The sequence below is a fragment of the Nicotiana sylvestris genome, chromosome 11 (genome assembly GCF_000393655.2).
Source record: "Nicotiana sylvestris chromosome 11, ASM39365v2, whole genome shotgun sequence".
Classification (NCBI taxonomy): domain Eukaryota; kingdom Viridiplantae; phylum Streptophyta; class Magnoliopsida; order Solanales; family Solanaceae; genus Nicotiana; species Nicotiana sylvestris.
In genome coordinates this window covers 38,501,145-38,516,965 of record NC_091067.1, presented here as the reverse complement: position 1 = coordinate 38,516,965, position 15,821 = coordinate 38,501,145, and the positions used below count along the sequence as shown (strand labels likewise).

The 15,821-nt window shown below is 44.0% G+C and overlaps 1 protein-coding gene across 1 annotated transcript; it reads left to right on the top strand.

The window, feature by feature from the left end:
• Nucleotides 1-950: 950 nt before the first annotated feature.
• Nucleotides 951-15,562, top strand: LOC138880946 (uncharacterized). The gene is made up of 6 exons (XM_070161133.1): nucleotides 951-1,170; nucleotides 2,183-2,775; nucleotides 5,877-6,065; nucleotides 6,147-6,337; nucleotides 14,755-15,064; nucleotides 15,434-15,562. Exons 1-6 carry the CDS (start codon nucleotides 951-953, stop codon nucleotides 15,560-15,562), a joined length of 1,632 nt encoding a protein of 543 aa, XP_070017234.1.
• Nucleotides 15,563-15,821: the final 259 nt, after the last annotated feature.

Genomic DNA, 15,821 nt, shown 5'->3' with positions numbered 1-15,821 from the left:
TCCATCGGGTTCACCATAATCCTAACGGACGCAGTCATGTTCTGTGCATTAATTTGGAGAACTAAATGCCTATATGCTTATCGTAAATGTATAAATAGCCGAGTCCGGTGGCGGTAAGGCCTAACCCTTTTATTAGGCTCTTACCATAACAAACTTTTTTTATCAGTTAGTCCGTGCATGCTTATCCCATACCCTGCTCCCTTACCTAAATTTTTTTTCAAGCACTTATGATTCCTTTATTATTCTGAAAACTGACTTGTCTCTTGGTTTTCCTTTTCTTGTAATTACCTTTTCAATTATTTAAATGCTATATTTATTTTTCCAATGTGAAAATACTTACCTGCATCTTATTAACTGTTGCATAAATCATGCTCCACATCATATTCCACTCGTGCGTATCAAATCGCATAGCAACGCTTTAATGTGTGGTTGCGCTCTTCCTATTTATTACCATTAAATTTGGAAAGGCTTATTTGCAATAAAACCAGTCTAACAACGGTGCAATCGACAGTTTCGTGCCTTCCCCCTCAAGTTATCCACTTGAGGGTACCAGTCTAAAACCCCATAGAAACCTTACTCTGTTTAAATTGTGCATGCATCATAGTTAAACCTAGTCGGATCAGTTATGTTGTCCGCATAATGATCCTTTAAGATAAGCCTTATCCAAAGTCCATCGGGTTCTCCATAATCCCAACGGACGCAATCACATTCTGTGCATTAATTTGGAGAACTAAATACCTATATGCGTATCGTAAATCTATAAATAGTCGAGTCCTGTGGGGGTAAGGCCTAACCCTTTTATTTTACAGAAAATGAGGCACGAAGTCCCCAACTTCGGTATGGTTAGCACACCCTCACTCTTGCTATACTAGTGGAGGAATCTTCCATCAAATGACCTAATCAATGAATGGAAAGAAAGGGCCATCAAATCTAGCGAAAAGCTGAAATATATGGAATACAGTCTGCTGGAATTAGAAGGAAAAGTGAGGAAGAGAGTCACTGACTACCAGAACACTGAGGGAAATGAAGGAGGATGTTTGGCAAAGGCGTTCTTACTGACGGACCTACGCGAACATGAGGATTTGATCAACGAGAACATTCAACCTGAGGAAGGTCCTGCTAAGACCAAATATATTAGGTTTACTCGCTTTCCAATTGTAATAAGGCCAAGTACCAATAGTGACTTGTTTTTTTTTCATTATGTTAGTGTCGTTTTGGATTCGTCTACTTTTATGTTAATAAATGAAGAATTTATTGGCATTTGAAGTTCTCCAAATTTATTTGTCACTGGCCTACCTTGGGCACAATGAGGCTCCTAAATTAGGATACAAGTTTATATCTCGCACTATGTTTTTATATACTACAAACGTTTCAGGGTCCCCACTAACTTGTTACCTTTTGTATTGTTTGTTTTTATTATTATTATTATTTCTATACCCGTAGGTTGGTTCATCCATGCTAGCCTCATCAGCATATCATACCAGATCCAGAGGCCCTCTACCTCCTCCTCCTCCAAGCAACACAAAAAGTAGAGGGAAAGCAAAGATGGACGACTTAAGTGGAATTTGAAAGGAAAACATTGAGAACGCAGAAACCTTCGATGGCCGTAGTACTCCAGCCCCGAATGACCTGGTTTTGAGACTTAAACAAAAGATACTAGAACTGCAAGGAGAACTTGAGCAGGTCTGCAATTTGGCAAACTTGTCACTCACCCTTAATGTCCCTAATATCCCCCAACAAAACGCAAAGAACACAATGCCTCACCAAAACACACAAAACCAAAACCGCAAAATCCTACCATACCAAATCAATACACTACTCCACCACAAAGTATCAATCCATTGCAGATACCAACTCCACTAGAACAGCACCAACCGATCCCGTACCCACCAACCACTACTTACCACACTCCCCAAAATACACTACCACTCATTCCCGATTCACAAAACTCCACCAATGACCATAACTATACCCAAGTTCCTGTCACCCATCAGAGCAACACGTATACGTGGAAACTATACCACATTCTACCCAGCCAATCTCTTGAGCATCGGAACCCTCCGAAAAGGACCTACTCATTAAGAACATGGCCGAATAACTCAAGAAGTTAACAAGCCAAGTTCAAGGTGTTGTAGGTAATAGAGGAATAGAAGGTTTCAATTATGAAGATCTGTGCATACAGCCCGATGTGGAATTGCTAGAGGGGTACAAATCTCCAAGTTTGAAATGTTCGATGGAACATGTGATCCTATCGTTCACCTAAGGACTTACTGTGATAAGTTGGTCAGGGTTGGAAAAGATAAAAAGAATCAGATGAAGCTCTTTATGAGGAGGCTTACCAGGGATGTGTGGTCTTGGTATATCAGCCAGAACCTGAAGAAATGGTCTAGTTGGGCAAGCATGGCATCAGATTTCATGGACCGATTCAGGTTCAACACAAAAAACGTACCTGATGTCTTCTACATTCAGAACCTCAAGAAGAAACCTACTGAGACTTTCTGCGAGTATGCTACTCGTTGGAGGTCGGAAGTCGCCAAGGTCAGGCCTGCTTTGGACGAAGAACATATGAATAAGTTCTTCATCAGAGCACATTATCCACAATATTATGAGAGACTGATGGTCATCGAAAATGACAAATTCTCTGATATCATCAAGCTCGGGGAAAGGAATAAGGAAGGAATCAAGAGCGGGATGGTAACAAATTTCCTGGCACTGCAAGCCACGAATAAGGCACTCCAATTAGGGGGCATATCAAAGAAAAGAGATGTTGGGGCAGTAATGGTGGCCAAGGGCCCAAAAACTCCCCTCACATACTAGACACCTCCACCCACCTATCAAACACCTCCATCTCCGCCCACATACCAAGCATCACCACCTATACATCAACCCTCATGTGACGACCCGGCCAGTCGTCTCATGAGTTACCACTCTGTTTTCCCCATTTCTGCTTCTTTACACTTTGTTATCCGTCTTTTATGTGATTGGGTTGATTAGTTTGTGTTCAGAAAGTATTTGGAAGAAATGAGACACTTAATCTCTTTTAAGAAGGCTTAAGTTGGAAAAGTCAACCGAATGTTGACTTTTGTGTTAGAGAGTTCGGATATGAGTTCTGACGGTTCGGCTACCTTCAGGAGGTGATTTATGGCTTAGGAGCATGATTGGAATTGGTTTTGGGAGGTCCAGAGTAGAATTAGGCTAGAATTGGTAAAATTGATATTTTGGCGATATTCGGTTGATAGGTGAGATTTTGATATAAGGGTTGGGATAGAATCTCGAGAGTTGCAGTAGCTTCGTTATGTCATTTAGGATGTGTGTGTAAAATTTCAGGTCATTCGGACATGGTTGTTTGGGGTTTTTTATCGAAAACGTACTTCGGGAGATTTCTCAAATATTAGGCTTGAATGCGATGAGTTTTGGTTAATTTGATGTTGTTTGGGGTATTTTGATGATTGGAACAAGTTCGAATAAGGTATTGGGTCATGTCATTGCTTTTGGTTGAGGTTCCGGGGGCCTCGGGGTAACTTCAGATGGTTAAAGGGAAGATTTGGACTTAAGAGATTTTAGAAGATTGTTGCTTCTGGTATTTCCGCACCTGCGGATTAGGGACCATAGGTGCGGTGCCACACATGTGGAAGGGGAGCCGTAGAAGCGGATTTGGGAAGAGTAGTCAGGGACCGCAGATGCGGCATATGGACTGCACATGTGGATTCGTAGATGCGGCTCGTGGACTGCATATGCGGAATATGGTACCTTAAGTGATTTCCGCAGAAGCGGAAGCTAGAACGAAAATGCGGTACCGCAGAAGCGGGCTTTTGTTCGCAGATGCGAAAAACCCCTGGGCAGAATGTTTTAATTCATTTCATCCGCGATTTTGAAGCTCATTTACTCCATTGTTGATCATTTTGAGAGCTTGTTGAAGGAAATTGAAGAGGGATTCAAGGGGAATCACCTAGAGGTAAGATTTTTGAACTCAATGCTCGATTATTATTGTGAAATCCACCTAGAAATTCATGGAACTAAGCTAAAAATGGAAGAACTGGGGCTTGGGATTTTGAACATTTGAATTGGGATTTGAAGGACCATTTGAGATCGGAATTGAGAACTTTGGTATGTATGAACTCGTGAGGTGATAAGGAATCTAATGATGCGAAAATTTTTGAGTTTCGAGAAGTGGGCCCGGGGCTCGGGTTTTGCTAATTTCGGGATTTTTGATATTTTTCGATTGTTTTCGCTTGGGCTTTGCTCCCTTAGCATATTGTGATGTATTCGTTCTGATTTTGGATAGATTCGATGTGTGTGGAGGCCAATTCGAGGGGCAAGGGCATCGCGAGCTAGAGTTGTAGCCGGTTCGAGGTGAGTAATGATTGTAAATGATGTTCTAAGGGTATGAAACCCCCGACTTGCACATCGTAGTGCTATATTGAGGTGATACACGCGTTGATGATGAGCTTGGAGTCTTTTACTATTGGGGATTGTTACTAGGTCCGTCCCGATTGATGATTTTACCACGTATTTGACTGAAAATTATTTGTTATCATCATGATTTGGGTTGATTGCCATATTTGGGCTGCATGCCAACTATATGAACCCTTCGGGGATTTTTATCACTAATTCTTCACTGTTTGACTTATTAGTTGAACTCAGTCCTGTTGATATTTACTATTTTACAAACTCAGCCACTTTTATTCATATTTGAAACTTAAATGATATTTCTAAATGATATTTTGGGCTGAGAACTACTATTTTACTAATGTTCGAGGGGCTTGTGATGATTTTCGGACTGAGTGAGACTGAGGGCCATATGTGAGGATATGCTAAGTGATATGAGGCCGAGGGCCTGAGATACTTTTATACGCCACGAGGTGACTTGATATAGCGATTGGGCCGTAAGTGGCCCCTCCAGAGTTTGCACCCCCCACAGTGAGCGGGGGTACTCATCATGATTTGAGAGTGAGCCCGAGGGGCTGATACTATACTGAGAGTGATCCCGATGGGCTAATATTGTATTGAGAGTGAGCCTGAGGGGCTGATACTGTTCTAAGTGATTGTTTCTATGCCCGAGGGGCGGATTTCTACTTGTTATTTACCTGCTAAATTACCTGTTTTACTTGGTTTAAATGAATTTCATTTGACTTCTTCATGGATTTACTGCTTTAAGTGATTTTAATGCTTGATATCGAATTGCTTTGTGCCTTTATGTATTTTCTTGCTTTCAGCCATTATTTATATTTATTACTTACTGGGTCGGAGTACTCACATTACTTCCTGCACCGTGTGTGCAGTTTCAGGCATCGCAGAGTCCGCTCCTGATTGCTGATCTTCCCAGTCCAGGCAGTGTTTTTGGAGACCACGAGGTAGTTGTTGGCGTCCACAGCCCCCGTGCCTCCCTTATCATACTATTGTCATGTTCTTGAACTTCTGTATCGGATTTCGTATCTAGTAGACTGGTATTCGGATTTATTAGTTGCTCATGACTTGTGACACCCCGGTTTGGGTTGTGTCGGGATGGTTTCTACTATTGTTATCGTTATTTCTGCAAATTATGGTTATTATATCATGTTTTAGAACTATTTATGGTATTTAACTATTTAAATAAGGTGTTCTGTTTTGGTCTGGGTGGCCTTGTCTTCACGAGAGGCACCATCACGACCGGGTTCGAGGTTAGGGTCGTGACAAGTTGGTATCAGACCCTAGGTTACATAAGTCTCACGAGTCATGAGCAGGTTTAGTAGAGTCTCGCGGATCGGTACGGAGACGTCTGTATTTATCCTTGAGAGGCTGCAGAACCTTTAGGAAAAACTTCATATTCTTGAAACTATTGTCCTGCGAACTTGTTGGTCCGAGTACTAAGCTTCTGTTATTCCATTCTCTCACAGATGGTGAGGACGCGAGCTACCGGACGAGGTGGACGACCACCAGTGCCACCAGCTAAGACCACCAGAGGACGTGGATGCGGTCGTGGTTGTGGCAAAGGCAGAGCAGCGAGGGCAGCACCTGTAAATCCACCAGCTGCCCTAGCTCCGGATAAGGCTCCAGCCATGGATGCTCGAGCAGCACCAGTTCAGGCATCATCTATGCCTATTGTGATTCCAGGTCTTTAGGAGGCCTTGGCACAGATCTTATTAGTTTGCACTAGCCTGGCTCAGGCAGTTTCAACCACAGCAGCAGTAGCTACTTCACTGGGCGGGGGAGGCAATCAGACCCCCGCTGCTCGCACACCTGAGCAGGTAGTGCAGGGACTCCAGACGCCAGGGGCACATCCAGCCCAGCCGGTTGTACCAGCTCCTGAGATTGTTGTGCCAATTATGCCGGATGATGAGCAGCATCATCTTGAGAGGTTTGGTAGACTCCATCCACCGTCATTCAGTGGTGCTGAGGGCGAGGATGCCCAGGGTTTTCTAGATAAGTGTCAGCGGATGCTCCGTACAACAGGGATTCTTGAGTCTAGTGGTGTGGCATTTACTACCTTTCAGTTTTCTAGGGCTGCCTTCACTTGGTGGGAGGCGTATGAGAGGTGTAGGCCTGTGGGAGCAGTGCCCCTCACTTGGCATGAGTTCTCTGTTCTCTTCCTGAAGAAGTATATGTCGCAGTCTCGCAGAGAGGAGAAACTTAGACAGTTTGAGTGGTTGAGGCAGGGGGATATGACTGTATCATAGTATGAGTCGAGGTTTTATGAGTTGGCTCGTCATGTCGTCTAGATGGTTCCAACAGATTGTGAGAGGATCAGGAGATTTGTTGATGGCCTTAACTATTATCTCTGTATTCTTATGACTAGAGAGAGTGTTGGGTGCTACGTTCGAGGAGGTGGTTGATATCGCTCGCGATATTGAGACGATTCACCATCAGGATCGAGAGGAGAAAGTGGCCAAGAGGCCTCGAGGATCGGGGAGTTATAGTGGTGCTCCTTTGAGGGGCCAGTTTCAGTATGGTAGAGGTCGTTCATTCATGTCTGCTCAGCCAGCTCACCTAGGTTATCGTGGGGCATCTTTGGGTCATGGTTATCACGGTACTCAGCAGGGCCAGTCATCACTTAGTGCCCTTCCAGCTCAGAGTTCATCCCGTGCTCCTTCAGCTCAAGGTTCTTCTATGCCAAGGGCATCAGCTAGTCACTCCGGTGCGAGGGGTTCCCTTCAGTCCCCTTCTCTAGCATCTCAGAGTTGTTTTGAGTGTGGAGAGTTTGGACATGTGTGGGGACAGTGTCCTCATCATGTTGCTAGTTCGTCCCAGCAGAGGGGTCAGCCCTCAACTTCTGGTCAAGTTACTTCACCACCTACCCAACCAACTAGGGGTGGAGGTCAGGCAGCCAGGGGTCACCCTAGTGGGGGAGGTTGATCAGGCGGTGGCCAAGCTTATTTCTATACACTTCCAGCTAGACCCGATGATATTGCTTTAGATGTTATCATTATAGGTATTGTCTCAGTCTGCCACAGAGATGCCTCTGTATTATTTGATCCCGGTTCCACCTTTTCTTATGTGTCATCATACTTTGCTTGTTATTTGGGTACGCCCCGTGAATTTCTTGCTTTACCTGTTCGTGTATCTACCCTGGTGGGCGATAGTGTTGTTGTTGACCATGTGTACCGGTCATGTGTGGTGACTATTGGGGGTTTGGAGACCCGAGTGGATCTATTGCTATTGAGCATGGTGGATTTTGATGTCATTTTAGGCATGGATTGGTTATCTCTATGTCGTGCTATTCTAGACTGTCATGCTAAGACAGTCACTTTGGCTATGCCAGGTGTGCCTCGGATCGAGTGGCATGGTGTGACTGATTATGTTCCTAGTAGAGTGTTCTCTTTCTTGAAGGCCCAGCGTATGGTTGGGAAGGGTTGCCTTTCATATCTAGCGTTTGTATTGATTCTGTCCTAGTTGTGAAGGATTTTCCTGATGTGTTTCCTGCAGACCTACCGGCATGCCACCGGACAGGGATATTGATTTTGGTATTGACCTAGTGCCCGGCACTCAGCCTATTTCTATTCCGCCATATCGTATGGCACCAGTGAAGTTGAAGGAATTGAAAGAACAACTTCAGGAACTCCTAGATAATGGGTTCATTCGGCCTAGTGTGTAACCTTGGGGTGCGCCGGTTCTGTTTGTGAAGAAGAAGGATGGTACAATGAGAATGTGCATTAACTATAGGAAATTGAACAAGGTAACAATTAAGAACAAGTATCCTTTGCATCGCTTTGATGATTTATTTGACCAGCTTCAGGGAGCGAGAGTGTACTCCAAGATTGATCTCCGTTCGGACTATCACCAGTTGAAGATCAGGGATTCAAATATTCTTAAAACTGCTTTCAGGACCAGATATGGTCATTATGATTTCCTTTTGATGCCTTTCGGGCTAACCAATGCCCTTGCAAAATTCATGCATTTGATGAACAGCGTGTTCCGGCCTTATCTTGATTTGTTCGTTATAATATTCATTGATGATATTCTGGTGTACTCGTGTAGTCAGGAGGAGCACGCGGAGCATTTGAGAGTTGTATTGTAGATATTGAGGGAGGAGAAGCTTTATGCAAAATTCTCCAAGTGTGAGTTTTCACTCAGTTCAATGGATTTCTTGGGGCACGTGGTGTCCAGCGAGGGTATTTAGGTTGATCCAAAGAAGATTGAGGTAGTTCAGAGTTGGCCTAGACCATCCTCTGCCACAGAGATTTGTAGCTTTCTTGGGTTGGTAGGCTATTATCGCTGGTTTGTTCAGGGATTCTCATCTATCACATCGCCCTTGACCATGTTGACTCGGAAGGGTGTTTCATTTGTATGGTCAGACGAGTGTGAGGAGAACTTTCAAAAGCTCAAGACAGCTTTGACCATAGCTCCAGTATTGGTTTTGCTATCAGCTTCAGGTTCATATATCGTGTATTGTGATGCTTCGAGAGTTGGGATTGGTTGTGTATTGATGTATAAGGGTAGAGTTATTGCTTATGCTTCTCGTCAGTTGAAGCCCCATGAGAAGAACTACCTTGTTCATGATTTGGAGTTAGCCGCCATAGTTCATGCATTGAAGATTTGGAGGCATTATCTGTATGGCGTATCTTGTGAGGTATTCACCGATCATTGTAGTCTTCAGCATTTGTTTAAGCAAAAGGATCTTAATTTGAGGCAGCAGAGATGGTTGGAGTTGCTCAAGGATTATGATATCACTATATTGTACCATCCAGGAAAGGCCAATGTGGTGGCCGATGCTTTGAGCCAAAAGGCAATGAGTATGGGGAGTTTGGCATATATTCAAGTTGGGGAGAGACCCCTAGCAGTTGATGTTTAGGCCTTGGCCAATCGATTTGTAAGGTTGGATATTTCTGAGCCCAGTCAGGTATTGGTGTGTGTGATTTCTCAGTCTTCCTTGTATGATCTCATCAGAGAGCGCCAGTATGATGATCCGCATTTGCTTGTCCTTAAGGACAAAGTTCATCATGATGATGCTAGAGATGTGACCATTGGTGATGATGGGGTGTTGAGGATGCAGGGCCGAATTTGTGTGCCCAATGTGGATGGGCTTCGGGAGTTGATTCTAGAGGAGGCCCATAGCTCGCGGTATTCCATTCATTCGGGTGCCGCGAAGATGTATCAGGATTTGAGGCAGCACTATTGGTGGAGAAGAATGAAGAAAGATATTGTGGGATTTGTAGCTCGGTGTCTCAATTGTTAGCAGGTGAAATATGAGCATCAGAGACCGGGTGGCTTGCTTTAGCAGATGGTCATTCCCGAGTGGAAGTGGGAGAGGATCACTATGGACTTTGTTGTGGGACTTCCACGGACTTTGAAGAAGTTCGATGCTATTTGGGTTATTGTGGATCGGCTGACCAAGTCTGCGCACTTCATTCCTATATGTACTACCTATTCTTCAGAGTGGTTAGCAGAGTTATACATTATGGAGATTGTTCGGCTACATAGTGTTCCAGTTTCTATCATTTTAGATAGGGGCACTCAGTTTACTTCCCAGTTTTGGAAGTCTATTCAACGAGAGTTGGGTACTTAGGTGGAGTTGAGCACAACTTTTCATCTTCAAATGGACGGGCAGTCTGAGCGTACTATTCAGATATTAGAGGACATGTTGCGTGCTTGTGTCATTGATTTCGGAGGATCATGGGATGAGTTTCTACCGATTGCAGAGTTTTCTTACAACAACAGCTACCAGTCGAGTATTCAGATGGCTCCATATGAGGCTTTGTATGGGAGGCGGTGTAGATCTCCAGTTTGTTGGTTCGAGCCCAGCGAGGCTAGGCTATTGGGGACAGATTTGGTTCAGGATGCCTTAGAGAAGGTGAAGGTGATTTAGGAGAGGATTCGTACAGCGCAGTCGCAACAGACGAGTTATGCGGACCGAAAGGTTCGAGATGTGGCCTACATGGTTGGTGAGAAGGTCTTGCTGAAGGTTTCGCCCATGAAGGGTGTCATGAGATTTGGGAAGAAAGGAAGGTTGAGTCCGCAGTTCATTGGGCCTTTTGAGGTGCTTCGGAAGATTGGGGAGGTGGCTTATGGGCTTGCTTTGCCACCCAACATGTCGAGTGTACATCCGATATTTCATGTTTCTATGCTTCGAAAGTATATTGGGGATCCGTCTCATGTTTTGGACTTTAGCACGGTTCAGTTGGATGATGATTTGACCTATGATGTGGAGCCAGTAGCTATTTTGGATCGTCAGGTTCGGAAGTTGAGGTCAAAGGATATAGCTTCAGTGAAAGTGCAGTGGAGAGGTCGGCCCGTGGAGGAGGCTACCTAGGAGACCGAGCGGGATATGTGGAGCAGATATTCTCACCTATTCGAGGCTTCAGGTATGTTTCTTGACTCGTTCGAGGATGAATGGTTGTTTAAGTTGGGGAGGATATGATGACCTGACCAGTTTTCTCATGAGTTACCGCTCTGTTTTCCCCATTTTTGATTCTTTACGCTTCGTTATCCATGTTTTATGTGATCGGGTTGATTAGTTTGAGTTCGGAAAGGATTTTGAAGAAATGAGACAGTTAGTCTCTTTTAAGAAGGCTTTAGTTGGAAAAGTCAACTGGATGTTGACTTATGTGTTAGAGAGCTCGGATGTGAGTTCCGACGATTCGGTTAACTTGGGGAGGTGATTTATGGCTTAAGAGCATGATCGGAATTTGTTTTGGGAGGTTCGGAGTAGAATTAGGCTTGAATTGGCAAAATTTATACTTTGGTGATTTCCGGTTGATAGGTGAGATTTTAATATAAGGGTCAGAATGGAATTCCGAGAGTAGCAGTAGCTTAGTTATGTCATTTGGGATGTGTGTGCAAAATTTCAGGTCAATCAGACATGGTTTGGTCGGATTTTTAATCGAAAACGTATTTCGGAAGATTTCTCAAAACTTAGGCTTGAATTCGATGAGTTTTGGGTAAATTGATGTCGTTTGAGGTGTTTTGATGATTGGAACAAGTTTGAATAAGGTATTGGGTCATGTCGGTGCTTTTGGTTGAGGTCTCGGGGGCCTCGGGGTGACTTCGGATGGTTAACGGGAAGATTTGAACTCAAGATATTTCAGAAGATTGATGTTTCTGGTATTTCCGCACCTACGGATTGGGGACCGCAGGTGCGGTGCCGCACATGCGGAAGGGGAGCCGCAGAAGCAGATTTGGGAAGAGTAGTCAGGGACCGCAGATGCAGCATATGGACCACACCTGTGGAGTCGCAGATGCGGCTCGTGGACCGCAGATCCGGAATATGGTCCCTTAAGTGATTTCCGCAAAAGAGGAAGCTAGACCACAAATACGGTACTGCAGAAGCGGGCTTTTGTTTGCAGATGCGAAAAACCCCTGGGCAGAATGTTTTAATTCGTTTCATCTGCAATTTTGAAGCTTATTTACTCCATTGTTGATCATTTTGAGAGCTTGTTGAAGGAAATTGAACAGGGAATCAAGGGGAATCACCTAGAGGTAAGATTTTTAAAATCAATACTTGATTATTATTGTGAAATCCACCTAGAAATTCATGGAACTAAGCTAAAAATGGAAGAACTAGGGCTTGAGATTTTGAACATTTGAATTGAGATTTGAAGGACCATTTGAGGTCGGAATTGAGAACTTTTGGTATGTATGAACTTGTGGGGTGATAAGGAATCTAATTATGTAAATTTTTTTGAGTTTTGAGAAGTGGGCCCGGGGATCGGGTTTTGCTAATTTTAGGATTTTTGATATTTTTCGATTGTTTTAGCTTGGGATTTGCTCCCTTAGAATATTGTGATGTATTCGTTTTGATTTTGGATAGATTCGATGCGCGTGGAGGCCGATTCGAGGGGCAATGGCATCGCGAGCAAGAGTTGTAGTCGGTTCGAGGTGAGTAATGATTGTAAATGATGTTCCGAGGGTATGAAACCCCGGATTTGCACATTGTAGTGCTATATTGAGGTGAGACACGCGCTGGTGATGAGCGTGGAGTCGTTTACTATTGGGGATTATGACATGGTCCGTCCAGATTGATGATTTTACCGCGTATTTGACTGAAACTTATTTGTTATCATCATGATTTGGGATGATTGTCATATTTGGGCTTCGTGCCAATTATTTGAACCCTCCGGGGATTTTTATCAGTAATTCCTCATTGTTTGACTTATTACTTGAACTCAGTCCTGTTGATATATGCTGTTTTACAAACTCAGCCACTTTTATTCATATTTGAAACTTAAATGATATTTCTAAATGATGTTTTGGGCTAAAAACTACTATTTTACTAATGCCCGAGGGGCTTGTGATGATTTTCGGACTGAATGAGGCCGAGGGCCATATGTGAGGATATGAGGCCGAGGGCTTGAGATACTTTTATACGCCACGAGTGGTTTGATATAGCGCTTGGGCTGTAAGGGGCCCCTCCGGAGTCTGCACTTCCACAGTGAGCGTGGGTACCCATCATGATTTAAGAGTGAGCCCGAGGGGCTGATACTATACTGAGACTGAGCCCGAGGGCTGATATTGTACTGAGAGTAAGCCCGAGGGGCTGATACTATTCTGAGTGATTGTTTCTGCGCCCGAGGGGCAGATTTCTACTTGTTATTTACCTGCTAAATTATCCGTTTTACTTGGTTTAAAGGAATTTCATTTGACTTCTTCATGGATTTACTGCTTTAAGTGATTTTACTGCTTGATATCGAATTGCTTTGTGCCTTTACGTGTTTTCTTTCTTTTAGCCATTATTTATATTTATTACTCACTGGGTCGGAGTACTCACATTACTCTCTGCACCGTGTGTGCAGATTTAGGCATCGCAGAGTCCGCTGTTGAGTGATGATCTTCCCAGTCCAGGCAATATTTTTGGAGACCACGAGGTAGTTGTTGGCATCCGCAGCCCCCATGCCTCCCTTATCATACTGTTGTCATGTTCTTGAACTTCTGTATCGGATTTCGTATCTAGTAGACTGGTATCCGGATTTATTAGTTGCTCATGACTTGTGACACCCCAGTTTGGGTTGTGTTGGAATGGTTTCTACTGTTGTTATCGTTATTTCTGCAAATTATGGTTATTATATCATGTTTTAGAACTATTTATGGTATTTAACTATCTAAATTAGGTGTTTTGTTTTGGTCTGGCTGGCCTTGTCTTCACGAGAGGTGTCATCATGACCGAGTTCGGGGTTAGGGTCGTGACACCTTATCTCCCAGATATTCTAAACCAGCCACTATCCATCACACCTACAATTCCCATCCATCCCACTTCCAATCACCACCAAATCGCCAAAATAATCCAAGACCAAGACCTAATTTCTACCGCAAGCCACCCAGACAAAACACTACCATTGCTGAGCCCATCGACCAATTGTATGAAAGGTTAAAGGCCGCATGTTATGTCACACCTATTCCCGCTGTGGCACAAGAAAATCCATCCCAATGGGTTAATCCGAACAAAACCTGTGCATACCACTCCGGTATAAAAGGGCACATCACTGTTGAGTGCTAAATATTGAAGGATAAAATCCAGACACTCATTGACAACAAGGTCATCCAAGCAAAGGAAGTCGCACCCAATGTTCGCAACAATCGCCTCCCTAATCACAAAGGTGACGTTGTACATGTTATAGAAACAAATGAGGAATGGGACCCTAAGGGGTCAATCGGGCTTATTCGAGAAGGCGATGACTTTAAGGTTACAGTTACACTTACTCCTATTGTGGTTAAGACTCAGGCACCTATTGATTTTGAGGTAACTGCATCAGTTCCACTCGAGGTGGAAGTAACTTCGCCCGCAGCCACCTCTGCTCTATTTGAAGTAGAAGTGGTCACACCTTTTACCGTGATGGTGTCAACCACACCCCCATTAAACTCAAAAGCAATACCCTAGGATTATGTCGTCGAGGCTCAGCGAAAAGGGAAGGCTAAGATAGAGGAATCTGACGCCGCACATGGGATGATTAGAACTGGCAGATTCTACGCACCTGAACACTTGGGAGGTTTAAGTAAGGATGTCAGTGCTAGATAGCCTGTCATTGAGACCAGACCGGATGACTTTTGGAGGAAAGTACAGGCAAAAGAGTATTCTATTGTTGATCATCTGAACAAAGTCCCTACTCAGATATCTATCCTATCACTGCTACAGAATTTAGAGGCACACAATAATGCCTTAATGAAAGCACTGAGCGAGGCTTATGTACCCAATAATATTACTGGTGGAGAAATGTCCAACATGGGCAGACAGGTGCTGCAGAGCCATAAGATTATCTTCCACGAAGATGAGTTGCCGCCCGAAGGCCTGAATCACAATCGAGCACTGCATATTACGGTGTAATTTGAAGACAAATTCATTGCCAGGGTCCTGGTTGATGGGGGTTCAAGTCTGAATATTTGTCCACTGGATACCCTGAAAACGTTGGACAAAGGTTTCCATGAAATACGGACTAGAAGCAAGAATGAGAAAGCTTTCGATGGGTCCCAGAGGGCCACGATCGGGGAGATCAACCTTTTCTTGCAGATGGGGCCAACTTGGTTCGACGTTGAATTCCAAGTGCTTGACATACCAGCCTCATATAATCTTTTGTTGGCCCGCCCATGGATACATGCTGTTGGAACCGTGCCCTTCACACTACATCAAGTCGTAAAATTCGAATGGAACCATCAAGAGGTAATCATTCATGGAGACGAGAGCAATCCTATCTACACCAGTCAAACCATTCTAGCCATCGGACATAGAAGGAGGCTAGGATAGGAAGCATGTCACAACATTGAATGGGTCAACGCCATCGAGAAGGATAAGTGGTGGAGTAACAAAATAGAGAGCATACTAGCATGGTACGTATATGAACCCGACAAAGGGTTGGGAAAGGACCTCCAGGGTATCACCAAGCCGATACGACTGAAAACTCATGGTACAACCTTTGGGCTCGGATACCAGTATACATGGTAGGAGTACAGGGAATGGTCGCCCCCATGGAGCGGACCGTATTACCCTCTTAAGCAACCGATACCCCATTTGGAATAGTCTTTCCATCAGGCAGACACAATATGGGGAACTACTAAAGAAGAAGCACTACCTGGGCTGAAGGACCTGTTCTTGGAAGATGAGGATATGGACTGCAGTGCCATAATTGAGAAGGAGGAAGAAGAAGGCCTCTCTATTTAGACTGTGGCAAAGGGAGTTGTTCTCCGAAACTGGACCGTCACACCATCCCGAGCATGCCGAGTCCCTAGGTAGCTTGGCAGAATTTATAGTCGTTCTAGGCATTTAAAATTTCCAGCAATTTTGTTTTACGATTTCTTTGTTTCAAAATAATCGCTCGATTTACCGAGCCCAGTTTTGTTTGACCAATTTTCTCAGTTTTAATCAAATTCATAAAAGTCAAACTTTTATCATCATTTCTAACTTAAGCCTCTAAGTGAAG

What these genes read in the sequence shown, in the direction of transcription:
- LOC138880946 (XM_070161133.1), top strand. Translation starts at nt 951, where the DNA reads ATGGAATACAGTCTGCTGGAATTAGAAGGAAAAGTGAGGAAGAGAGTC. An exon ending in GAGCAGCATCATCTTGAGAG is followed by an intron (nt 6,338 to 14,754) that starts GTTTGGTAGACT and finishes ATTCATTGCCAG; the next exon opens with GGTCCTGGTTGATGGGGGTT. An exon ending in TCGAATGGAACCATCAAGAG is followed by an intron (nt 15,065 to 15,433) that starts GTAATCATTCAT and finishes TCTTTCCATCAG; the next exon opens with GCAGACACAATATGGGGAAC.